The sequence below is a fragment of the Ammodytes marinus genome (assembly GCF_949987685.1).
Source record: "Ammodytes marinus genome assembly, chromosome: 21".
Lineage (NCBI taxonomy): Eukaryota > Metazoa > Chordata > Actinopteri > Uranoscopiformes > Ammodytidae > Ammodytes > Ammodytes marinus.
Genome location: NC_137225.1, coordinates 9,774,652 through 9,801,973, shown reverse-complemented (window position 1 = coordinate 9,801,973; position 27,322 = coordinate 9,774,652). Strand labels below are relative to the sequence as shown.

Here is a 27,322-nt window from a genome sequence, read left to right as displayed (position 1 = left end):
TTTTTTTACCCCCATTATTCTCTCCCTCAAACCTTTGTTTTCTCAACCCTTTGTTTGACGAAGGGCCTTTCTATGAAACCGTGTTATCATTGGCATGGTACCTCTACTTAGTTCACAAAGCCAGAGTCAAAATGAATACTGCTGGAGCTGTTATGTTTCAATGAGTTTCACTGTCTGACAACCTGCTGTGATTGTGCTCACTTCCTATTCATACCTATTTGGAGCTGCTGGTGGTGAAAAGTGTTTTCGGGCTTATAATAGAGGGGATCACTTCAGGGAGTGATTTTGTACTTCCCAAACCAATTCTCCATGACTTTAGGAGTGCACCCACTGAATTCTAAAAAATGTGCAAATGCAGAGCTAAGACATCAAACAAACAAAAAAGACTAAATAAAATTCTCCTCACTTCACAAAACTGTTGGTAGCTCAAAGTTTTTGAAGTTCAGAGATGTCACACTATAACTGTGCTCCCTGCAACGTTGCACATTGCTAAAACATCATGTTTGTTTCACAGGGAATCATTAGATGCAGCATTAAAGTTCCACTTCCCACAACAGGTTTTTTTTTTTTTTTTTTTTCGTGAAATCTACTCTGGGGAGAAGAGCTAGCAATGCTGTCGGAGGCTTTCTGCTCTCTCCCAGTCAAGAGAGTTGATCCCCGACATATGAATTAATTTGTTTCCCAAAGTCAAATAGTGTTTTCCCCCCTGTGCTCGTGGCGGGGGGGGTGACAAGATGACAGAGAAAGCAAAGATTGTGTGTGTGTGTGTGTGTGTGTGTGTGTGTGTGTGTGTGTGTGTGTGTGTGTGTGTGTGTGTGTGTGTGTGTGTGTGTGTGTGTGTGTGTGTGTGTGTGTGTGTGTGTGTGTGTGTGTGTGTGTGTGTGTGTGTGTGTGTGTGTGTGAGTGTGTGTGCCGTCAAAGAGGGTGACAGCGTGTGGTGATATACTATAGTGTTCGACATGAGAAGACCTCCTCTGAATTCTGTCATAACCGATCGTGCGTTTGAGGGTTCAGAGAATAGAGATTACCGTCGATGGGAGAGGGTGTGTGTGTGTGTCTCTGTGTTTGTGTGTATTAGTCTGTCTGTGTGTACGTCAGAGAAAAAGAGAGTGGCAAAAAAAGAGAAGGAGAGAGAGCACACCCTTGTGTCTGTCTGTTGGTGTGCATGAAATGTGACTCATCTCTTCTTCCTCTGTCCCCTCCTGTCTTTTTTCTCACTGCCTCCAGTCTTCATCTGCTTAGTTTTCTCTTGTCCCTTTCTTCAGCTCTCTCCTCTCTTTTTTTCTATCTCCTTTCCATTTTATTTATAGATAGATAGATGTATACAGTAGATAGATGGATGGGTGGATGGATGGATGGATGGATGGATGGATGGATGGATGGATGGATGGATGGATGGATAGATAGATAGATAGATAGATAGATAGATAGATAGATAGATAGATAGATAGATAGATAGATAGATAGATAGATAGATAGATAGATAGATAGATAGATAGATAGATAGATAGATAGATAGATAGATAGATATGATTTTATTCAGGACACATGAAGATCCATAGTACAATGTATAAAAAAAATTAAAAGATAGATAGATAGACAGACAGACGGACGGACGGACGGACGGACGGACGGACGGACGGACGGACGGACGGACGGACGGACGGACGGACGGACGGACGGACGGACGGACAGACAGACAGACAGACAGACAGACAGACAGACAGATGGATATATGGATAAATAGATAGATGACACTGTATTAATTTGGTGGAGAAATTCGACTATCCAGCAGCTCACACACAGCCTACATTTAAAAACACAACAATTCAAAATAATAATAATTGAAATTCAGAAACAAGACACCCCTTCCTCCTGCTCCTCTCCTCCCTGTCTAAAATCCTATTGTTCTGTCTTTATTTCCCTTACTGCTTCTATCCTTCACCTCCATCACCTCATCTCCCCCTCTGTTTCTCTATTCCTTTAACTCTGAATCTACCTACACTCTGTCCTCTTTTCTCTCTTCTAATTTATTTGTATATTTTTGGTTTCTCCTTTAGTTTTTTGTGCTCCCCCTCCTCTCCTCGCTCTGCTTCTCTGCTACACTTTTTATATTAGATTTTACACTTTACAATTTTCATTTCTTCCTCACCTCTTCCCTCCATCTAGTTTCATCTCCTTCGTTCTCTCTTTACCTAACATACCCTCTCCTGTTTTCTCCTTCCAAACCCCCCCCTCCCCCTCCCTCTCCCTCTCCCTCTCCCGGTCCTCTCAGCAAGTGAAAAATGCATGAAGCCAGCCATAATTGCACAGTGCATTTCCATTGTATCCATATTTACACAGTGCTCAAGGGACCCTGCAGTATTATTATTATTATACACTCTCATTCTTTCAGCCCTTTTCTGCCCCTGAGGGTCACGTGGAGCCAAATGTACAGGCCTGTAGAGGTTGGCATGCTTTCTCAAATTCCCTTTTGAAAAAAAAAAAATCTTCACGTTGCGACATAAAACACACACAAACATGAAAAGGCCCTGCCCTGGAGCGCAGTTTCCTCATTCCCTCTCATGCTTCCAGACAATTGTTTGTGTTACTGTTGAGGCTTTTGGCAGATATTCAGTCTTTTTTCTTTTTTTCAGCAAAGCAGAAATGACTGAGACTGGTTGAGCCCCACATAGTTTGCAGTTTGTATGAAGAAAGATAAAGTTTTAAAATGGTTAGCTTTTTAAAGTTAAGACTCAAGAGGATGAAAAGATTAGGGCCAGTTGCAGCGGCTCAAACTTAGCCTAGTTATTATCTTAGTTTTCGCTACGTGGACATTTTCTCACCACTGATTTAAAGCAGGTTTCACCGCACATACACACACACACACACACACACATTGTTACTGATTGTTTACAGCCACTATCTGTCTGTAGCTGTTGCGTAGCTATAAAAGACAACATTTGCTTGCAAACATGACACATTTGGAGTGAAGAATAAAATAAGTTATATGGAATTCGGTCGAAATATGGGTATTAATTATGAAGGAAACTATTTTTAAATTACTTTTCAAAAAATTGCACAGCAATGACCTACTAATGTATGTCTTCTGTTTTGGATGCGTTTGGAAATTATAATCAAAAGAGGTCAAATAAGCCATATGGTTCTAAGATGTAAATGTAGCTGTTGGAGAAGTCGAAACCTTTGTCCATATACTGTACATATTGAGGCTTGTTATGTTTTTTTTTAATATATGGTTTTGAAACTGATTGGAGGAGTTCAAGCAGGCATGCTGCACTGACACAAAAACTACATTTTGTCTGATTTAAGTTTGATTCAGTAAATACCCAAGAGCGTGGATCCTGGCAGACAGTGTAAAAAGCAATTTGAAAACTCTGCCTGGTTAAAAACAGGACAGTTGGTCAAATTGTTCTGTTTTTAACTCTCCATACTCTCAAAGCATGAAAGTGAATAAGTGCACAGCAGACTAGAGAGGATAAAATCTTGGTATAGCTGAATGGAGCTGAGGATATGCCATTACGCCAATACCAGAGAGCAGTCAGAGAAAGTGCCAATTTTCTAGTAATAAGACTTCTATTATATTGAAGTAATGTAGCTTAAAGTATTTATTTTACCATGTCCTTTGGGAGATGGTGGGTGAAGTGAATTTATAAAGTATGATGCATTAATGTTAGTATTCTTCATGCACAAAGTGTATAGTTTTTACATTTTCAACTGCTTTCCCTGTTACCATTCTCTTCAATTTAACGCACATTGTGCCCTTTATTTGGTTTGTAACCGACACACAAACTTGTGAACTTGCGCACATACACACACAAACACACACACACACACACTCACACACATAGACACAAACAAGGAGCATAACAGAAGTATAAAAAAATAATGTCCATTCCTCTCTACACACTTGATTACACAAATCAATAAACCCCCCTGGAATGTGGCTAGAATATACCATTAGGTCTGTTAATGTACTGGTAAACATTGTATTGTTTGGTTTCAGACGCTGGAGCAAAGCAATTTAACACCCACTTTACCACGCCTCCTGAACACAGCCATATTTATAAGTGTGCGTATTTATCTCTGGACATCTACACCATTTGTGTCTTGGCACGTGTGAGTCCATGAGCGCTTCCCTGTGGCTTCTTTTTGATGGAAGGTGTTTTTCATACTCTTTTTTTTTCTCTCTGTATTTATCTTTGTTTGTGTCTTTTCTTTCCTCCTAATACATTTATGTGTCTGTTCTCCACAAGCAGCATACAAGTCATTTTGGAGTTTTCACCTGCTTGCATTAAATGCATGTTGATCAATTTTTCTAATCTTTTCTGTCATCTCACACACAGATGTTGGGGGTTTCTTTGAGGCAGGCACGCTGGTCAGGTTCAACTTCATGCCTGAAGCAGTGGCAGGAGCCAGCAGGGACACAAAGGTCCTGACACACCAGCTGACGCCACACGGAGTCAATCTAACAAAGGAGGAAGTGGCCTTTAGTTTCAGCACGTCCAATGCACCGGCTATTCTGATGTACGTCAGCTCCAAGACAAAAGACTCTCTGGCTGTGGTTTTAAGGCCGAATGGTAAGATCCACACACACACACACACACACACACACACACACACACACACTTATGCAATTGTGTGGCACTCCAACTGTGAAGTCTGCTCCAAAGTGATGGTTGTTAGTGCTGCAAAGTACAATTTGAAAAGGCTGTCCTTGCAGCACAGTTTGAGAAAGTTCTATAATCTCCAAAAGAAGTACTCTCCAGTCAGTGGCCTCCCACCGAGCAGCAGACAGGCGGCGAAGTGCTTTGATGATATTGAAGTCATACAAAATGTACAGTGCCATCTAGTGCTCCAGCAATCAATGTGCACAGTCACCAAAATTACAGTACAAATCGCTGCAGAGAGATGCTGCTAGAAGTATTTTGCCCCCCTGTGCACGCAGAGACAGTAAAAAATCTATAATCCCCTGTGGGCCCTTTGAATCATTCAGGGTTCACTATTCCTCACTTCTGCTTCTACCATCACTTCGAAATGAAAGCTACAGTTTGGCCTGAAGTGTTTCGCTCAAACAGAATGCTTTGGTTAGAAAATAAAAAGATAAACGTAATGGACCAACATTTTTGAAATGGCTAGTCTCCATCAAATAATATTACACATATTGCCCCATCGACTCAACAGCAGTCAGGTTTTTACAGCAAGAAATCTCCACACAATTCATTATATGTATTCAGGCATTGTTTAGGAGTTCACTTGCATAACATCTGTAGGACATTGTAACACTGGCCTGTTTGTCTCCAGGTTCACTCCAAGTGCGGTATAACCTGGGAGGTCTGAAGGAGACGTTTGCTATTGATGTGGACCAGCGTAACCTAGCCAACGGACAGCCACATAGCATTAACATGTCCCGTGTGGACAGAAGCATCACTATCCAGGTACAGGCTGCAAACACACTTTACACTATACACACACACTATACACACACACAACGCGTTTTGGGTTTTAAGTTGATGCTCAAAACCCGGTACACTTAAGTTTCAATGTTTAAGAGCTGCTTACAAGCAACACATAAGTGCATGGGATAGTCGTCCAGCTATTGCAAACAAACTCAACCAAACACACATTCACTCACACAAGCCCTCAATCACCAACGCTCAGACAGCTCGATGGTTTGCATTAAGTCATAGGGGAGAGCAGTGTGCCGTTCTGTCTTCTGCTGCGATGAAACTGCTTGTCCTCTGCCACTGTTAATCCACTTCCAGTAGACAGGCTAAGTATAGCAACAGAGAGAAGGCATCGATCTGTGTCTGTGTGTGTGTGTGTGTGTGTGTGTGTGTGTGTGTGTGTGTGTGTGTGTGTGTGTGTGTGTGTGTGTGTGTGTGTGTGTGTGTGTGTGTGTGTGTGTGTGTGTGTGTGTGTGTGTGTGTGTGTGTGTGTGTGTGTGTGTGTGTGTGTGTGTGTGTGTGTGCATATAGGCGAAAGGCTTTCATGGCTATATGTTCAATATATGATAAAGAGCAGGGCAGACTGTACATGTTTGTGCTTGTGGAATACAGTGTTTCTGTGCACATGTGTGTGTGTGTCAGTGTTTGTTTGCGCGTGTGTGTCTGTGTAGTTGTTGTTTTTTTGCTGCTAAATAGCTTAGTGTGGATCAATAGAGCCCAGCCTCACTCAGTAGCTGTCAGGGATGGAGTGAGAATTCAGCTAAACTCTCATAGACTTTGGTCTGGGGCTAAAATGCTCAGATTTGACTGGAGGCTGCAATCGTAGGAAATCGCCCAATAAAACCTAGTTATTGGTTGCATCCAGATGGTAATGCATTTGTATTGTCGTTGGCAGTTTATGGTTTTGCCAAGAAAGAGGTTGTTTGTTTGTTTTCCTGAAAATGAGAACCAAAAGGATGAACATGCTACCCAGTGTTCATGGCCTCCTACAGCATATATTGATGAATGACTTACAGTTAAGCTGTGTAAGTCTGCTTTTACACTTGTTGTAATTGTCCAGCCTTTCTTAAACTGTATATCTTCTAATTCTCACATACCTCACCCCTAATAGCCAAAAGCAGGTATAACACTATCAAGAACCAACCTCCTCTCTTCAGAATAGCTGAACAGTGTGCAGAACAGTATGCCAATTATTTTACATGAACTTGCTCCTGCTAATATTCCAGCTATATGTTTATATAATGCACATTTTATTATTCATGAATTGTAATGCTTCTACAGGCAGAACCTTAATTTCCCTGCAGACATCAATGAAGGTCTAACTGTATCTATAGTATTGTCTTATTCATGCCATTAATTTTCCACACATGGAACAAGCAATTGACCTAGGTCGGCATCGCCTCCATTTTAGGAATTAATCTACGGAGAAATCTGTACCTAAAACCACGTACACACTTAAATTAGGCCATGGCTGGGAAATACATGTGGATATAATGCAAAGGGGAAGGCACTAAACAAATAATGAACCACATTAAAACAATTGGAATGTGAATAACGAAAAGCTCTTGTAAACATGAATCACTACATGTGTGCAGTGTGTGAAATGAATAACATTTATGAAACCAAAAGAAACAAATACAATTCAAAATACATGCAAATAAACATTCTGATAAAGAGAATCTTATTTGGGTATTTGAAAAATATTTAAAGGTCACAACATAGAATATAGTGGAGTCCATATAATGCATATTAGAAAGTGAATATGTAATTATTGGTTGGGTTCATTCTAATTCTGGCTGCATGTAGTCAAAATGTCACGCTCTCTTGCGATAATTACAGGTCCAATTGAAACCACTTTGCTGTTGCTTTCATTAAGGTGAAATAAAATGCTGTGCAGAATGAATCAAAGTACCCTTGAAAGCTTATAATCATTCCATCTCCTCTGGCCCTTTTTTGTTTCCCATTTTACCTTCATAGAAAGTGCACACACTGTGTCTTTTTCCACTGGTTGATCGCAGCTTGGTTCAGCCTACATTAGATATCCATTTCAGCCCAGTGTTCAGCGTGTGAAAATATCAGCCATCAAGTGCGTATCCCCCTATTTGCCACTCCCTTTGTGCCCAAGCTGTACCCCTAAATTACAATCCTTTAAATCTTTGTGTCCTTAAATGATAGGTGCAGCACGCAAACATTAAAGACTGCATACAATTAGGAGGAACACTGGTGGGCACGATGTAGTCATTTGGATTTAAAAAAGAAAGAAAAAAAAGGGAGCTGTGGGGGATGGATGCAGAGAGAGAAAATATGAAGTTTATAGATAGGGCTTGAGAAGTACAGCCAGAAGGTGTGCTAAAGGAGCACTTTGAAGGTAACTTTGACGAGTAAAAACTTTCTCACGTTGCCTTACTGCCTAAGGGCTCTTTCCAAGCTACAAGCATGCACTCAATATCCACGCGTGAACAGATGTGGAAATGCATACCAACAGACATACAAGTGAGAGATCTTGTCAGGTCAACTCTCTACAAAGGCTTCAAACTGCTACGCTTCAAAATCAACATTATTCAGTCTTCTCACTGTCTACCTTCTCTTATCCTTGAATACTTTTAGTAATACTTTTATCCAGGAACTGTGACTGTGGCTCACACATGCACCAATTATGAACAGTAAGTAGGTAGCTTCTACTGATTTAGATGCCATGATCCACTAACGAAGCAATATCCTGCCTGTAGCTGAACCATGTTAAAGATTTTTTTTTTTTGTAATGTCGAGTGTTTGGTTCACTCCTATGTCTCTGATAGTGTTTTAGTTTAACCCAAAAAAGTTATAAAAAAAAATCACTGTTTGCTCCCTGCTCCACATCAAATGTCAGACAGACAATGTAAGCAACTAGCTAGTGAACAAAGTGCAGCATTCAGCAGCTAACAAGCCATAGGCCCATATTTTCCTTAAGAGTTGGTGGAGCCTTGAGGCACTCCTGTGGTGCAGTGGGTAGAGTGGGTACCATAGAGGCTCAGTCCTAACTTACAATTGTCAAATAAAAGGTGAAAATAACAACAAACAAAAAAAAGAGTTGATACTAAAACAGAGCTAATAGGGGAGTGTATATTGGACTTCCATCAAGTGGCCAGAAACACATCTTCAAATGATGTTTCTACATGCATCTGCTTGTACCTGCATGTGTAAATAGAGAGCAGTTTGCCCCCCCAAGCCATGAATGTGAGGACACGGAGTGTTTCAGCCCGGTGGGGGCACAGAATGTTTCGGCTCTGTGAGAATGGTGACTGATTCTCTCACTGCAATCAGATGTGGGTGGCACTGATTGGCTGATTGAACCCAGGTGTGAAGAGGTTATATATGCCCTGGGACCCCAGTGCTCTGTGCTGCTCATTGTCTCACCTTCAGAGGTAGTGAGAGGTTGTCTCTGAGTGCTCTCTGTGTTTAGAATTGCAAAGTAAACTGTTGAGTTACTTGTGTATGCTTTCAGCTGCTTGGCAGTGGTGGTTTAGTTTGTTGTTTAGTTTGTTATATTGAAGGTAGCCTGTGTGGCCCTTTAAAGCTCTCTGTGTTTTTGTTTTCTCCCCTTCCCCGTATTCGCATTTGCGATTTAGTGGTTATCCTAAAAGTGGTTTAGTGGTTATCCTAACTTTCAGACACCCTTGGTTTCCCACCTGAAATGAACACATGTTAATACCTGTATTTCTAGTTATATCACAAAATATTATATTACACAAAAAAGTGTATTTTGTTATAGCGTGCCATCAGCATTTGAAATGTGAACCAACCCATTATTATTTGGCTGCTCAACAGCCTAGCCTTTGCTTAGCTGCTTTCATCGGAGATACAACAACACAAGAGGGAGGCAAAGATATGATTCAGATGCAGTCAAATGTGTGCTGGTGGGCCGTCTGTGGATCAAATTCAATTTCCAGGTATAAAAGAGTGTCTATCTGAGGGTGTGGAGGTCTCACTCCTCTGCTATCAGGGCTGTATATCTTAAAGGCATTTGGACAAGCCATTGCTTAGTTTAAAGGTCACATATTATGCTAAATGCACTTTTTAAATGTGTTCTAACATATCCATGGGTCCACGGTGTGCCTAGAGACTGCCAAAATATTTTAAAAAATAACAATCTCTCCTTTTCTCACTCTCCCCCTTTCTGAAACCCCCACCCCTCCCCCCAATATACTCCAGTCAGAATTCTCCTTGTTTCTGACCTCAAAAACTGGAAAGCCAGAAGCTTCCACTGTGCAGCCCACACCCCTATTTCTTATTGGTCCACGGCCCTGACAGACAGAGGGCGAGGCGTATCTGGCTTCGCTTCCGGACAGGGGGCAGGGGGAGCTCAAAGATTGTATATTTACAAGGGGAGCTGCAGCTCTTTTTAAAAAATAGGCCATTGTGAGATTAGCTGAACATCAGCATAGTACAATAAATTATCTGAAAGTTTTTTTCAGCAAACAATTAAAGAAAAACGTATTAGGGACCACTAAGACCATATAATATGGTGTATAATAGAACCGAAAAGTGTATAATATGGGAGCGTTAAAGACATGATGGAGAACAAGTGAGAAGACAAGCTGGAGTGCACTAATTGGAATGTGAGAGAAAAAGGAGCATAGGAAATATGGAGAGCAAGAGAAAGAGACAAACCTTGTCTCTAGATAAAAAAAAAAGTAGACCCAAAGTAATATGATAATAAAGATCACTTTGATGCATTTAGGTTTTTTCTTACACCTTTGTAGTCCTGAGGCCAATTTCAAAGGCGTGACTTTGCATGTGCAATACAAATACCTGCTGCCGAGTGCGCACAGGCATACAGAGTGCAGTGCGCCGAGCAAGTGTTTGGTTTTTAAGCAGTCTGTGAGGTCTTGTCAGGTTAGCGCCCTATCAAAGACGTACCAAAGCGAGATCAGAATAAGTCTCCACCGCTCCATCGCTCGCTTTCCCCTTTCTCTCAACCTTTCACACAATGTGAGGGGTTGTGTTTAAAGAAGAAAGTGAGGAATCCCTTTAGGCAACCGATCCTCTCCTCTGCTCCCCTCACAGGGACAGGCAGTAAGTTAGTTGTCCACTTCATAATGATGTTTTAGTATTTAGAAAAGAAGAGAAGATTTGCATTTATTTGCACTTAGCTTCTCTACCGTTTAATCCGTGATGGAAGTATTTTTTTTTTGTCCCTTCGATATCATTAAGGAAACAGAGCTGCAAAAGTGAAAAGTTCTCATTGTACTGTAAATTGCTTTGATTAGATATACAGCACATTGGCTAAATTAGATTTCTGTTTGAGCACATAGTTAAGGAAATAGATTTCACCCTTTGTTCACTTTCTCTTTGTCCAACCCCCTGATTGCTTTGCTTATGTAAGCACTCTGTAACCCTAAGAAGCACCAACGGAGCCTTAAGGAGAAAATTGTGTCGTCTAAATGGCTCGGCGTAAAAGCAAGGGATCCCCAATAATTGCGCTTGTAATTGACAAAGTTTGGGTAAAATGAGGTTTCTTTTCCCGGCTGTCTGCCTCTGTGGACCTTTCGGTGTGTGTGTGTGGGGGGGGGGGGGGGGGGGGGGGAGGGGGGGAGGAAATTCTTTGTGCCGTCCCTGACTGCGTGGAGCCAATTTGTTTTCTCAGATAAAAAGTAAATAAGCTGAGCACAATTTAATTGTGTCCCATTATCCCACCCTCCAGTCACCGTGGAAAACAAAAGCCACACAATGATCCACTGGGACCAGGCTTTTGGAAAAGAATCAAATTGGGATATTGTGTGGGTGGGTTGGTTGGTGTCTCTGTGCGTGTGTGTGTGTGTGTGTGTGTGTGTGTGTGTGTGTGTGTGTGTGTGTGTGTGTGTGTGTGTGTGTGTGTGTGTGTGTGTGTGTGTGTGTGTGTGTGTGTGTGGGGGTGTGTGTGTGTGTGTGTGTGTGTGTGTGTGTGTGTGTGTGTGTGTGTGTGTGTGTGTGTGTGTGTGTGTGTGTGTGTGTGTGTGTGTGTGTGTGTGTGTGCGTGCGTGTGTGTGTGCACGTGTGTGTGTTTGTGTATGTATGAGTGTCTGTGTGTGTGTGTTTCGAGAGAAAGAGGGAGAAAATAGTCTGGAGCGAGCGAGTTTAGTCTCTGTATGGGGAGGACTTCACTTCACAAACCCGTGAACAATAGCAGCTACACACACATAAATCTCAACCCTTTAGGTGGCAGCTCCAGCTCGGCTCCCACCAGCTAACAGGCCACGCCACCCACTCAGAACATCAATGGAACAAATTTTGCAGTAAAACACAGGCTAACAAAAGTCATTGGTTTCAATCAGCCTCACCCACTCCTGTTGTTGTGTACACCGGTGCAGTGCAGACTGGTGTATGCTGAGGTACAGTTCTCCTGTGAGTGGAAAGAAAGGAGGAAGTAAGGGGTCTTTTATACCCGGGAACACACAGAAACCAATTGTATGGGGCTGAAATGATTCTCGTCAATAGCGCCGGCTGCAGCCTTCAAGCTAATTAGAAACTTCAGTGAAACAGCAATAACAAGTTAATTATGTTGCAGGGATATTAAAGTGGTGTATTCCCCTCCCTCCATCACCCTCTCGGCTCTCACATCTCCGCCGCCGACGCTCGTCTTTTGTAAACACGTTGCTTTGCTCTCTCCATCTGTTTTAAGTTCTAGGGAAAGGGCTTTGAACCACACCGCAGACTTTTGAGAAATCGCATATTGTTAATTAACTTGTGATCATTTATCTCTTGTCCTGCTGGTGAAGAGCTGTTTTGTTTGCCTGGGTCATTATGGAAGATGGGTTTTCACATTGCGTTCTGTTTCTAGCCGTGACTAGCTTGACTGAACAGAGAAGTAGAAGAAAAACAAATTAACAGCTTCTCCCCAAATAAGAGCTTTCCCTTTAATCATTTGGTCGGGCGGGACTTCTGAAAGCCAGCATGATAGTGTGAGGTGAGCTTTATTAGGACTTTAAGGGTTTGGCTCATAATGTACAGGGAGAGATCAAAGAAAGATAATAACACATGTAATACAGGTTGCTTTTTTTTGTGGTTCTTCAAAGGCATTTGTAAAACTCAAATAGGAATTGATTGTAGAGTGTATCGATGCCACTTTAGCAGCATAATCTTTCTTTAGAATATTTTTGGGATAAGACACGTTGTGACTATGCTTTAAGCCTTGAAGTAAAGAAAGTAATAATTCCCTTTTTACCTAAATACATTTTAAAACCACAAGAGGGCGCCATTGAGTCTTTGATCATGCTGTGAGCATGAAGTGTCAGACAGCAATGAAATACCGTCTTCTCTTTATCATGTTGTGTCCTTTTTATCAAGTTGTATACGTGCTGTTGCAGGTCTAAGTCTGGGTCTTGTTTTAAAAAGGCTGTGGTAAGTAGTTTAAGATGCAAACGCTCTTTAAAATGCAGATACTAACTAATACATTATGTCTTGATCTGTGTCTCCCGCTGTGTCAGTTGGATCATTACCCTCCGGTCAGCTACACCCTCCCGGACGCCTCAGACACACAGTTCAACCTGGTCAAGACGCTGTTCCTGGGCAAAATCTTTGGTGAGTGTGTAATCTCCTCTCGTCATGTTTTTCTGCTCACATCTCTTTAAGGTTGGTACTTTTTTAATCATTTTCACACCACAAAATGTATTGTGATCATATTTTATTTTACTTTTACAGACAGTATGTCCTTTAGTAAATCAACTCATATCAATCTCATGGTTAAAAGTTTCTCGGGAGCTCCTTGGTGTATTAAGGAGCTCAATTTCTAATCTTCCTGCTAAAGATTTCAGTGGTGAATTAATTGATACTATTGAAGCTGCAAATCATTTTATAGCCTAAAAAAATCCATAAAGTTATTCAAATTTTATTAATAGGCCTGACCAAAAGTAAAAGCCTGGACTTTAGGGGCACATGAAAAGTGAACACAGTGTTGCTATTTTGAGATTCTCAACTCGTATTTTGATTTGTTTATGCTGCGTATTTTATGTTTATACTCTAAACTGAACTCCTTCAGATTATCATTAACAAAAACATAAATAATTCATAAAATAAATTAACTTTAATAAACAGTTAAGGAAACTCAAGTCAGTTAAAACAAACACATTCTCCACGTGCTTTTTATTCTGTCCGACTCATTGGAAAATGGCCTGTAATCCCTCATAACGTCCACTAGTGAGTGCCAGAGGACTGTAGAGGCATATTGGTGCAGTACATGATCGCGGATGAATCCATCCTTGCCTGTTATGGGCGTTCATGCACTTAAGTGGCTAATAAGACCAAGAAATAACTTTCTCATAAAAATTGCCCTCATATTTAGTTGTCAAGCATTTGAATGTAGATGATTCCCTCTGTGCTTTATTGGCTTGGAAAGCTATCACAACAGAAGAACCCCTAACCTTTTACTCGAGGCAGATGCTCCCTCTGATGTTGCTCTGTAGGTTAATAAGACACTATTATTTTTCACACCCTTGTAGGAAACTCTTGTCACTGCACCTGATTAAAATGGGACTGATGATCCTATGTTCTAGTTTACATTTTTCCAACTGGATTTAGTAAATCCATAGGTCTTAACGAATCCCCTAAATCCTCTGCCCCCGAAGCCTTAAACCTTAATTACACAAATGACTCTTAATAATCAACACCCAATTACCCGAACCGCTTAAGGTTCACTTTAGTTGCTGTGGTTTATGGCTGGATTTTGGTTGGTTTTATCAGCTTCTTTAATTACTCATAATGTACTTCCGATGGAGGATGCACATTATTTGTGTCTTGCTGCAGTTTGCTTTCCTCTATTTTCTGCTATCATTCTTCTCTCTTTCCTTCCTTCCTCCCCCTCTCTCTCTCTCTCTCTCTCTCTCTGTTGTCCTCTACCTCGAGTGCAGAGGGGAAAGTCTGTGAGGTTGAAGTAATGTCTGACTTCCCTCACCAGCCAGAAGTATTGACTGCTGCACACACACACACACACACACACACACACACACACACACACACACACACACACACACACACACACACACACACACACACACACCACCAGAACCCCTGGGAATACAACACTATGCGCACACACACACACAGAAAAACCAAAGCCATCCATCTTAGCCCAACTAACGCAGCACAGATGCTTTGAGGACACACAGGAGAAATGACAAAAACAGCCACAACTCAAACAGCCATTTGCCACACTTGCAGCCTTACACTTTTACACATCAATAGACTCAACATTGTGAAATAAGTCCCTGAAACTGTTGTCAACATGGTAACAGCATAAGACGTATATACTATCGACAAGGCAAGGGGCATAAGAAGGAGGAGAACTGAAGGAGGACAATGATAATGTGATGAGAAAGGCAGAACATAAAGCAGGCCTTTTGATTTTGCACATCTCATCGGATCTGTTCCACTTCTGTGTTGGGCGCGCAGAGACAATAGAATAGTCAGACAGCTGAGGGGACAGAGTCTTTGTGTTTGATATAGCACACACACACACACACACAGACACACACACACACACACACACACACACACACACACACACACACACACACACACACACACACAGACACACACACACACACAAAGAAACAAACACACACACTGATCACAGGGACATCTCCGCTATCGCCTCACAGTCTGCTGTTTGTGGGAAGGGATAAGCTTGCCAGAACAGAGATGGTAGAAATAAAGCCGTCTAGACAATAAAGAGCAGAGGGATGAGGAGAGAGAATTGTGCACAGATAACCATTCTAAAATCATTATTGACATTGATATACTGTGGGTAAGTTGTGATTTCTTCCATTAATGAACTCCTTAAATAACGACAATACACAGTACTTGTCTGCTCACTTAAAGACTAATTGGTGCTATTGATTAGGGCCACACCATCCAATGACCATTTATTTGTCCCTTCATTAACTGATCCTACATCTTACCTGTGGGCATTCAAGGGTATACATACCATAAAAAGCCCCAAACTAAAAAAATATATAACTGAATAAATACAGTAAACATAAATTACCATATAAAACACAGCACAAAAAGAGACAGACCACAGTAAAAGGAGTCACAAAATAAGACAGGGATTGAGATCTCTAGAAAAGCTTGCAAAATGGGTTTGAGAAGAAGTCAATGGAGGAATGCATGAACAGGGCTCATGTGGGTGTGGGCCTGCTGGCTGCTCCTAGAAACCTGGGAGCTGCATTGTAAGCGTTGTAAGGCAGCTTGACTGAGGATTGTGGTTCTGAAGAGGGAATTACAGTCGTCCAGTTGGGAGAATTTTTTTTTAAGATACATTTGATTTTTCAATAGTTCTATTGTACTGCAGGTAAATAAGCTTATCGCCTAATCGATAAGTCAATTGGCAGAAATAATCAACTATTTTGATCGATAATCGATCAATTGTTTTAATTAATTTTTTAAAAGAAAGAGGCAAAGCATGCTGAACTTATTCTCTCAATGTGGTAATTTTCAGTTTTGTAAGTCTGTCAGTTGAATATCTTTGGGTTTAAGAATGTTTGTCAGTCTATAACCCAGCAAACAACTTGATGCTATCAGCTTGAGAAATTGTGACGAAATGATTGATAAATTATTTACAGCAGGCTAATAAAAATTGCCACACTGAAGTGTGAGCTAAAAGTAAGAGAAGATAAGTAATAGTCCTATATAGGGAATTTTGTATTGGGCTCCAAGCCACTCCATCACAAAACACACTTGTCACGCTGCACCTTTACATAGAACATTAATTACATATGTATGCACTAATGTATGAAAGTGCTTACATTTACATTTTGATGTAACAGTGTGACAGTTCAATAAATACTACAAAGTAGTTAAAACCATTTCAATTATACTTAATAAGTAATCAAATAAGCATATCTTAATGCATCATTATAAATAATATTACTAGACCTACAGTCAAGCCCAAAATTATTCATACCCCTGGCAAATTTTGACTTAAAGTTACTTTTATTCAACCAGCAAGCTTTTCCTTGATTGGTAATGATACAGGCTTCTCCCAGAAGATAATACGACTATGTACAAGAGGCATCATTGTGAAAAACTTTATTTTTTCAGCTTTTATTTACATTTGAACAGAAAGTGGCATGTCTATTATTATTATTATTATTATTAATAATTTTATTATTATTGTTATTATTATTATTATTATTATTATTATTATTATTATTATTATTATTATTATTATTATTATTATTCATACCCTTCTCAATAATCAATAGAAAAAGCCTTTATTGGCTATTAAAGCAATCAAACGCTTCCTATAATTGCCAGCTTTTTGCATGTCTCCACTGGTATTTTTGCCCATTCATCTTTAGCAATGAGCTCCAACTCTTTCAGTTTGGAGGGTCTCACTGCCATCACCCTGATCTTTAGCTCCCTCCACAGACTCTCAATTGGATTCAAGTCAGGACTCTGGCTGGGCCACTGTAAAACGTTAATGTGTTTGTCCGCTAACCATTTCTTCACCACTTTTGCTGTGTGTTTTGGGTCGTTATCCTTCTGAAATGTCCACTGGTGCCCAAGGCAAGTTTCTCTGCAGACTGCCTGATGTTCTTAAAAATCTTGATGCATTGCTCTTTCTTCATGGTGCAGTTTACTGTGATTAGGTTCCCTGGTCCATTGACTGAAAAACACCCCCAAAAGCATTAGGTTCCCACCGTCATGTTTGACAGTGGGGATGGTGTTCTTAGAGTTGAAGGCTTTTTTATCCCAAATGAAGGATACATTATTGTTGCCAAACAATTCAATTTAGTTTAATCTGACCATAAAACAGAAGACCAGAAGTCTTCTTCTTTGTCCAGATGAGCATTTGCAAAGGCCAAGCAGGCTTTTGTTTGCCTTAGCTGGAGAAGTGGCATCCTCCTTGTTCTGTGTCCATGGAACCCAGTAGTGTGCAGTGTCCGTTGGATTGTCTGCCATGAGATGTTGCCACCAGCAGAGCCAAGATTAACCAGGATGGCCTTGGTGGTGATCCTGGGATTATTTTTCACCTCTCTCACTATCCTCCTGGCCAGTACAGGTGTCATTTTTGGCTTCCGACCACGTCCTCTGAGAACGTCTTGTGTTTTTTAATAATACGACAATGACCCAAAACACACAGCAAGAGTGGTGAAGAAATGGTTAGCGGACCTAAAAGGACGTGCTTCGATGTTTGCTTGTTTTTTTTTAAAGGGACTGACTTGTGAATACAGTGCTGTGGTCAGCACCATGTCACTCGTTCTATTTTTGAGAGAAAAAAGCTAGATCTACTTAGTTGTGTTTGTTTAATTGTACCTGTTTGTTGCAGACTTTGGTGTGGATCGATCAGGTTCAGGGTCATGTAATCCACTGTGTTTGTTGCCATGGGTAATTGTGCTTAAATTGTATGGATTATGTAAGATGGGGATGATTCAGCACATTCTACAGTATATGTGCTGCTGAAACTGGTGTAGCCTGATGCTTAATGTAACAGCATGCAGTGAGTGAAGATGACTACATTATACTTACACCAGTGCTTAACAAGTGCATATTAATGCATATGGTTTTGGGTTGTAGGCCTACAGTAATTGTCTTTTATTCCATCATGCAAATGTGTGTTTGGGGGGGGGGGGGTGGTTGGTGAGCAGGTTGATTCACTGCTTAGGGGTCTGTCTTTTCTATATCTCTGCAAGGCACTGAAATCGCTGAGGGAGATGAGTCATGCATTAGCCAGAACAGCAGGAACCCTCCCAACCCAGTCCTTGGTGCCACAAATCTGTCTGTCCGCGTGTGTATGTGTGTGTGTGTGTGTCTATGTGTCTATGTGTCTGTGTGTCTGTCTGTGTGCATGTGTGTGTGTGTGTGTGTGTGTGTGTGTGTCTGTGTGCATGTGTGTGTGTCTGTGTGCATGGACTGTACATAAGTGTGTCTATCTAAGGGAATAGATTGAGAGCCAAATGCTTAGAGAGAGAGCGAGAGAAATAGTGACTCTGTGACAGTGCGATTAGAGACAGATGATTGTAGCCCTGAGGGTGCTTGTAAAGGACATGCTCATCAGTACCACACTGAAATTCTGATTTCTCCCATCTATTTTTTTAAATTCTATTCCCCTATCCTCACTTGTCCTGTCAACTCAGTCCACACATAACAGTTTTAGCACCTCGCTCCCTGTGGGTGTGCTTCCATTTTTTTTTTTACGCAGACTTCAAGTCATGCTGCCATTTCAAAGTGAAATGGCTTTTCTGAGAAACTTGGCTATCCTTTGAAATCCTTTAAACACAAATTGACCCTCAAGTGGTCAGGGAGCCATTTTCAGCAAAGCATTCTGTGAACCAACTGCCTCTTTTCTTAAAGTACTTGCACTATGAGAAAAGTACTTCATATGAGCATATACACAAGCGCACTCAAACTTGAATGGAGATCTTTACCCTGTTTGAAAGAACAGAACTCTCAACAATCTCCCTGTACAAGTATCCTGTGGATGGTCAAAATCAAAGGACCATACCTGCAGTTTGGCTGTTTACTAATTCATGACCATTTCACCATCCTCCATCAACTGTCTGCAGATGCTGAGGGAGGCGTTTGCTTTGAATTTCCCTGCGTTCATGAATCATTTAATTGGGCTGCTGTCCTACTGCTGAGGTTTTTTGGAGGGGATTCTGTTTTGGAGGATTCAGCACAACTGTATACAGAGTAGAGCTGAGTTTGTTGATTCTTTGTAACTTGCTAATTAAGTTTTTTAAAAAAATCCCTTGTACCTTGCAATTCTGCTGACTGTTTCCCAAAGAATGAAGGTAGATCAATCGATTTCCTAACCTCTGTGATGACACTGGTTCGATGCTTGTCTTTTGTTGTGTGACCTTTAGACAGACGTCCCTGACTCTGATTAAATCACTAATGATCCTCGATGGTAGATGACACAGAGATACACAGTATTCATTTTCTCTCTTATCTATCGCCGGGCTTTGTATATCTGTATAATCTCTTTAATCTTTTTAAATTGAGATTGACGTACCTTCACAATGGTGTGTGTGTGTTTGTGTGTGTGTGTGTGTGTGTGAGAGTGTATGTCTGTCTGTGTGTAAGTGTATACATTTTTTTTCTGTAAGCGTGTGTGTGTGTGTGTGTGTGTGTGTGTGTGTGTGTGTGTGTGTGTGTGTGTGTGTGTGTGTGTGTGTGTGTGTGTGTGTGTGTGTGTGTGTTAGAAAGTATGACATCATGCCATGCACCCTGACTCCCTGGCCACTAGTTGTACTTTATACTGGTGAGTCCCGATCCATGGCAGTGTGGTTCCGGGTTCCAGGTTTTCCCCAGCTGCTGTGTGGGGGTGGGACCGGACCGCACTGCAGCGAGAGAGGGAGAGAGAGGGATAGAGGGAGGTAGAGACAGAACAGAGAGAGAGAGAGAGGTGCACACCAAATGTGACACCGTCTGAGGAGATCCACGTAGCAGAGAGGAAGAACGAGCAAAGGAAGAGGAGAGGAAGCTGGCTTGCCTCACAAACTGTGTACTGACGCAAACTCCACATAGGTAACTACAGTTGTATGCATGCGTGTGTGTGTGTGTGTGTGTGTGTGTGTGTGTGTGTGTGTGTGTGTGTGTGTGTGTGTGTGTGTGTGTGTGTGTGTGTGTGTGTGTGTGTGTGTGTGTGTGTGTGTGTGTGTGTGTGTGTATACCTGTGTGTCTTCATTTGTATGTGTGGGCATTTCACATGAAAGAGTGTGACAAGGTCAGAGCAATTATGGTCAGTCGCTGTTATTCTAACTGTAAATATGATTTCCTGCTAAACACAAGAAGTACCTTTCCTTTCCGGATTTCCACAACAGATTTCAATCAAGCTAAATTTGCAGGCAAATGACATAGAAACCTGGAGTGTGTCTGAGTCAGGAGGAAAAATGTGTTAAATCAGATATTTTGCTGCTCTGTTTGTTGCTGTGCCTCTGCTATGGCTGTGTTTTTCTGGGCTTGGCTTCTGTACAACCTGAAATCCTGGTCGAGGAGGATGCTAGAGGCAGCATTGATGAATATACCTGTGTGTGTGTGTGTGTGTGTGTGTGTGTGTGTGTGTGTGTGTGTGTGTGTGTGTGTGTGTGTGTGTGTGTGTGTGTGTGTGTGTGTGTGTGTGTGTGTGTGTGTGTGTGTGTGTGTGTGTGTGTGTGTGTGTGTGTGTGTGTGTGTGTGTGTGTGTGTGTGTGCGATTTCAGTACAGGGTCAACCACATGGTGCATTTCCATTTCCTTCCGCTCTTATCTCCTTTCTCATCATTTTTCTCCAAGTCCAACTCCCTGGCTGTTTTCTTAATTTGCCGTGCTGTGTTCATCCATACCTACTCTCTTTGAATGGATTTGGTGCATATCTACAATAAATAGTTTTTTATGACATTCATACCCACAGTTAAGAGAAGAAGTGTGTGTGTGTGTGTGTGTGTGTGTGTGTGTGTGTGTGTGTGTGTGTGTGTGTGTGTGTGTGTGTGTGTGTGTGTGTGTGTGTGTGTGTGTGTGTGTGTGTGTGTGTGTGTGTGTGTGTGTGTGTGTGTTTGTGCGTGTGTGTTGCGTGTGTGCATCACTAAATATACTTGTTTGTATTGCAAAGGGTGTGGTCGTTGGATTCACATTGATATGCTTTTGGTGTGTCCCAAATACATCATTCATTCATCGACACCCCCCTTTCTCTCTCTTTTCCCTCCATCAGCTTCCATTTGTTGCCATGGTAACTGTGTTTGATCTCCTCTACCCTGCCCCTCCTTTTGAGCACCCCTCTTGTCACCCCATTTATTTCCCACTCTGCTGTTTGAACAGCCACTCAACCCCCCAGACACACACACACGCACACACTTTGTCTCTCACCCCACCCAAAAACACACCCCAACCCATTCTCCTCACAGTTTTAGGTGCTGCCTCACCTTTTGAATTATACATGTGCTGTCATTGGTTACCATGGTGATGCACCATCAGAAGGTGCAACCATCGGATCAACATGCTGACCTTGTCGCTGTTGTGTGTGTGTGTGTGTGTGTGTGTGTGTGTGTGTGTGTGTGTGTGTGTGTGTGTGTGTGTGTGTGTGTGTGTGTGTGTGTGTGTGTGTGTGTGTGTGTGTGTGTGTGTGTGTGTGTGTGTGTGTGTGTGCGCGCGTGTGTGTGTGTCACATAGACTTTGTTATGTGAGGGCTCACATATGGTAAGACACGTATGGGGACAGGTTGCTGTGGTGTGATGGTACATGTCATTGTTGCAATCTCAAGCCAAATGGATTAGCCACTGCTCCGTTCTAATCCTGATTAGTGTGTGGACAGCTGTTTGGATGAGTGTGTATTGGTAAATGTTTTATTGATTGGAGTGGAAAGCCACCAGGGTAAACAAAGCAAGCCGGGATTACAAGCCTTTAGATCAGTGTGTGGTGACTGACTCTGACTGTGACAAGCTGATTACTTGTAAATGTTCACTAATTGCTTAGTGCGGCACTAGGGGCAGATAAAATATTCCTAAATGATATCAAATATGTAGCTGTTAGCGAGAACTTACCATGGAAATCTAAAATTGGCTGGATTGCTTTATTGACGCTGTTGATGGGCCCCTGTTTGTGGTTTGGTTATTTTTTATTACATTGTAATCTATTCACATAACTTCCCTACTCAAAGTATAAATATAAGATGTCATAAAGCAACACCTGCCGAATCTTATTAAAACTTCACAACTTGTAATAGGCAGAGTGTTCGCAGGGCTTACTGTGTATATATGATGGACTACATAGTGCAGGCACTTGTGTAATTGGTTCCACCTCTTGTTCCTCCATTAGTGCTAAATGGATATGCCATTAAAACTACCGGGGACTCTTTTATCAGTGACAACCCAGGCCTTGGTCCGTATCAAATGTGTGATATTTATGTGTAATATTGTGTTATTTTAACTGGAAACATATTGCATTTCACGGAGCATGCTGACCCCTTACATATCTGAAACAATGGAAGCTTGTCTGCCTTTTTACTCTGCACCGGCATTGTATGCTATGGCAGCCAGTTCTGCTCCCAACCTAGAGCCTATTAGTATTCACACGCAGGCCTCTGCAGTGATCAACACATGCTCATTCCTACAGCAGACGGAGGACTTGTATTCATATTCATAAGACTGTTGTTATCAGTATTATTCCACTCGCTGTCCTAACTTGAATACTGTGAAGCACTTCTTTCCCTACTGTGTCTTGAGTGCGTCTCTTCACCTATTCCGCACTCCCCCACACACATGCAAATTCACTATGCGTTCACAGCACAAATGCACACCGTTTTCAATGTGGGAAGTGACAGATAGCAGAGTGTGTCTGTTCCTGCAAAAAAATGGGGCCTCAGCAGACGGGGTGACCAACAGTTGAGTTTCAGCGCACATACAAAAAGCATTAGCACCTCATCCTGAATGTAACAACGTACCGCATGGAAGCTTAAGTGCAGTGCCTGTACACCAAACGGTATACAGTGTATATATACTCATAATGCAGGTGTCTGGGGGAGGGCAGGTCAGATGAATACATAAGACTCACAGCACTGAGCTCTATTCCTGGAAGCATAATCAATAGTGTGCACACTCTTGTTGGACCCATCAATATGGAATAAAGGGAGGGAATTACATTATAAGCCATGTCCAGATACTGCAGAACCCCACCATCTAGCATAACATGATTCATTATATACACACACACACACACACAGAAACACACGCACACATAGAGAGAGACAGAGAGCGAGAGGGAGAGAAAGAGAGAGCAGTGGTTAGTCATTCCCTTGTTCAAATTTTGCTTCGGGATTGTCCAAACAGCAGTTCCGTTCTTCTGGGTGTGGCGCAGTCGTGTAGCAGCAGATCAGCAGTGCATGTTAAACTTTAAACTCCCGGCTCCATCCACCCACACAGCCAGGGTTTCTTGGGAAGGAATAAGGTGTTCTGCTGTTCTGTTTTTGCCTTCTGCTACAGTCGAAGGAAGGCTGTTTTTGGAATCAATCCAGGTTTGTACTGGAGTGGAGCATGTCTGAGGATGTTCAGGTGTTTAGGTCTTTATTTATCTGGAGCTATAGGTGGGATTTTTTGTATAATTGTCTCTCCCTGCCTGCCGTTTCTCCTCTTTTTTATATATTTTCCGTAGTTATATGTGTGTGTGACAACTGACAAGAATCCTCTTTTTAACTGTATGTTTTCAAAGATGAACAAAACACGTCTCAATGCTTACAGGCATGAATGTTGACATGACCAATAATGCAGGCCTCCATTAGACGAGCAATATTTGAATGCAGTAAATGAGTGGGAGTGGATTTAAGTATTGAAAATTGTTTCTAATGAATGCCCCTGGGCCAAATCAGCTCTGCGAGAACAACTCCCCTGTCGACACTTTTCGCCTCCAAATAACTGTCAGTAAAAAAATCAATATTTGCCAACACTGGAAAAATATGCAGTGTGTTAGCATCAAGCAGGCTATAGGCCTACAGTCTACAGATTGAACAGTGATCTAGCTTGACAGAGGTCAGTGGTCCTGCTGCAGCCTCTGTGTGTGATTTCAGGTGATTCTCTTTGGAAATAATATAGGTAGAGATTAAAATCAAAAGAGATGGGGGAACAGACAGTGGCAGAGAGATAACACAGCACTAATTCTTGCATTTGAATGGGCAGGTAACTGGTAAAAGTGTGAGCACAGCGGACAAAATATGCAACAAAAGAGGGAATGCACTCCCTTGTCTAGGGAGAGTCCTCATTTCAGTTTTCCCCAGGCAACAATTCTACTACCAGAACAAATGTGTTTTAAACAAGAGAGGAAGGTGAAGGCACAAACATATCTAGCTATTATTACTGCCACACGTTTTTAGATTTTCTGTTACTTAAGTTTGGTATAGAAGATATACTGTAGGTCAGGGCTATTCAATTAGTTTTGAATGGGGGCCGGTTGGTGGAAATGATCCAAAATGAGGGGTCAGAAAAAAATGCCTAAAATTGATGAGCATCACATCAATAGCTACATATACTGTAAAACACTACAATGACATAGGAGTGCATATATTGTCTTTATTTTATCAAATAGAGTTCACCAGCTTATCAAAAAAAAATCCCTATTTGATTAACATAGGTTGCCTGTTGTTTAAGTGTTTAACAATCTTATCAGTTCAGGAAAACACAATAGGTTAACTCTTCAACAGTTTATCAAAATACATAGAAATAAATGTACTCTAAGTGCAACAGCTTATCAAAATACATATAAATAAATGTAGGCTACTCTAAGTGCAACACCTTACAGTGGTTCCCCCCAAAAATGTGTTTGTCAAGGGGTCACTGTCCAGGGTCATGGGAGGCGCAAAAATGTTGGCTGTATTTTGCTCAAAGATGCCAATGCACAGTACAGAAATAAACAACTGCTTATTTGAATACAAAAAAACTACAGACACTGACTTTACAGTTGTGCAATTTTGTTTGCTATGTGAAGGTACAAATTTTGTGCCAACATGCAAAGTTCTACTGGTGCAATATTATGCAGACACACATACATACAAATAATGGACCATACATTTACACTGCGGCACAATCGCGCCCGCAAAGCTGCATGCACAGAGCAGCTGATAGAGAAAAGCTTGGAGACACATGTGCACATTTATTTACTGCAGATCGCGGCCTTTCGTGCAGTTATGACCATGCAAAAGCACACATCACACGTGCTAGTACATTGATTGTGCACCACTAAAAAAAAAAAAAAAAAAAATTTTTTTTTTTTGGGTTGGTCGGTAGTCAAGGCGGGGGCCAGTACATATTCCTTCGCGGGCCGCACCTGGCCCGCGGGCCGCCTATTGAATAGCCCTGCTGTAGGTCATTGGTCATATAATAGGAGCATCAGTCAGGTTTTTAGCGTGACAGCCTGGGGCGCAAACACCACCTGTATGTTTGGACAGAGTGAAAAGTCAAGACACCTAGAGAAACAAATAAAAACCTCTTGTGGACTTTTGTCATCCTTGTGTACATACAAAAGCGTGATAAAGACTTTCCAAAGGGTTGTGGCTGCAGCTTGATAGAGAAGCATACAGTATGCCACACATGGGTTTGTGTGTATACAGTATGAAGCAAATATCTTGTTTTACTCTCTGTATGCCATAGAGACTGAAAATCACATTGCATTATGCTGTAAAAACATATGACGTGTTCAATGAATGCTACCAAGGTGTCCTGTGAATAGAAGAATGAAATGGGAGAAAAAGATTGAGAGCAGGCTTTTTGGTCCATTATTCATTAGTTCTCCTCTAATGTGACATTAGAGGTCAATGTTAGCGTATGTTCCCCCTATGTCTCTTTATCTCTCTTCCATCTTATCTGTCATCATGTGTGTGCGTGCATGTGTGTGTGTGTGTGTGTGTGTGTGTGTTCATCTTTGTGTGTGGGTTTTAGATAACGACGTTTATTATGTTTTTTCTTTAAAAACCGCTGTGGTCAGTGCTTGACCAATATCAGTTAAAGCTGGCGTATATGATTTCTGATTGGTCAAAGTTAACATGAGCTGTACACTTTGACCAATCAGAGCGAGGCTCCGATTCTCTGTTCTTATTGGCTGTTGGGACTGTCCATTCACTTTGGCACAACTTTGTTGGTGTAGAGCGTGTCAGGGAGGGACCATAGGGTAGGGGAGGGACGAAAGAGAACAAGTGGAGCGGTTGAGGTATTTGCATTCGAATCTCTATCCCAACTGCCATTTTCTCCCCAAATCCTCCACCCCAGCTTTAATTATCATTCGATATCAGTAAAATGTATAGACATGGTTTCGAAATGAGTTTACCTCACTTTTTACAGTCTTATTAAACACCTAACAAAATGCTCTTTCAACTTCCCCTTGTCTCTGTACAGAAACCGGACACATTGACCCGATCCTCATCGAGCGCTATAACACCCCGGGCTTTGTCGGGTGTCTGTCGCGGGTGCAGTTCAACGGAATCGCCCCGCTCAAGACTGCGCTGAGAAGCAGTGTACAGCCCACGCCCACAGACGGCCAGACAGACAGACAGCCTGCTGCAGCCGCCTCCTCGCCGGTGTCTTACCAGGGCAAACTGGTGGAGTCCAACTGTGGGGCGTCACCTCTCACCATCCCACCAATGTCTGCTGCAACCGATCCCTGGCGTCTGGACAACACAGGTGAGGATTACTCCTCATATCCTTAAAGGAACAGTCCACCTTTTCTTTTTCCTTTTTAGCTTGTTGCCTCACTCTCAGGTTCAAGGAGTGACGACAGAAACCAATCCTTTAACTGTGCGTTCATTTTTGAAGAAGAAATGGGCAAAGGTCACTCATTGCTTGTTAGCATTAGCTCAAATACTGGTAGTCAATACGTAGGTGTTAGCCCGCCTCTGCCCGACAGTCAGAAGATACACTTTCCGTCATCTTTAAATGGACCTGTGTGCTTGTTGTGACTTGTTTTTTTTACCACGTTATGCTGCGCTCTATGTTTTTTGCACTTTATGCCATTTTAGAATCAAAAACATAGCGGAAGGAATGGTTTCTGTCGCCTTGTCTTGAACCCGAGAGTGAAGCAACAGGCTAAAAGTAAAAACGTTTGAACTGTTCCTTTAAGATGCTGCTGTCAGTCTTTGGTAACACAAGTGATTTTGATTGAGTGATAACTTTCAACATAAACTTGACATTTAAAAATAAAAAGTGTTTCTCTTGCTGTTTTGAATCAACTGAAGTGCCGCATTTACAGAAATAAAGACACACATCATTATGTATGTGTGCACGTACAAATTGATTCCCATACAACTCTACCTCTGTCAGGGAGACATACACTTTCATGACCATGTACACACACCCACACACACACAAACAAACCTCAGTACCCTTGTGTCTAATGTTGCATTCCAGTGTTTAGTATTTCACAGAGAGGATGCAGACGTTTACCTCAGTTGGGGCCAATAGTGCC

General features: G+C 41.7%; 1 protein-coding gene across 1 annotated transcript in view; it reads left to right on the top strand.

The window, feature by feature from the left end:
• Positions 1–27,322, top strand: part of cntnap2a (contactin associated protein 2a) — a gene marked incomplete at its 5' end in the record, with an annotated part of 288,241 nt that overhangs the window by 256,592 nt on the left and 4,327 nt on the right. The window contains 4 exons of the mRNA XM_080050610.1: positions 4,344–4,577; positions 5,302–5,435; positions 12,890–12,983; positions 26,257–26,541. Of these exons, the coding sequence (XP_079906736.1) occupies positions 4,344–4,577; positions 5,302–5,435; positions 12,890–12,983; positions 26,257–26,541 (747 nt within the window). The remainder of the gene's footprint in view (positions 1–4,343; positions 4,578–5,301; positions 5,436–12,889; positions 12,984–26,256; positions 26,542–27,322) is intronic.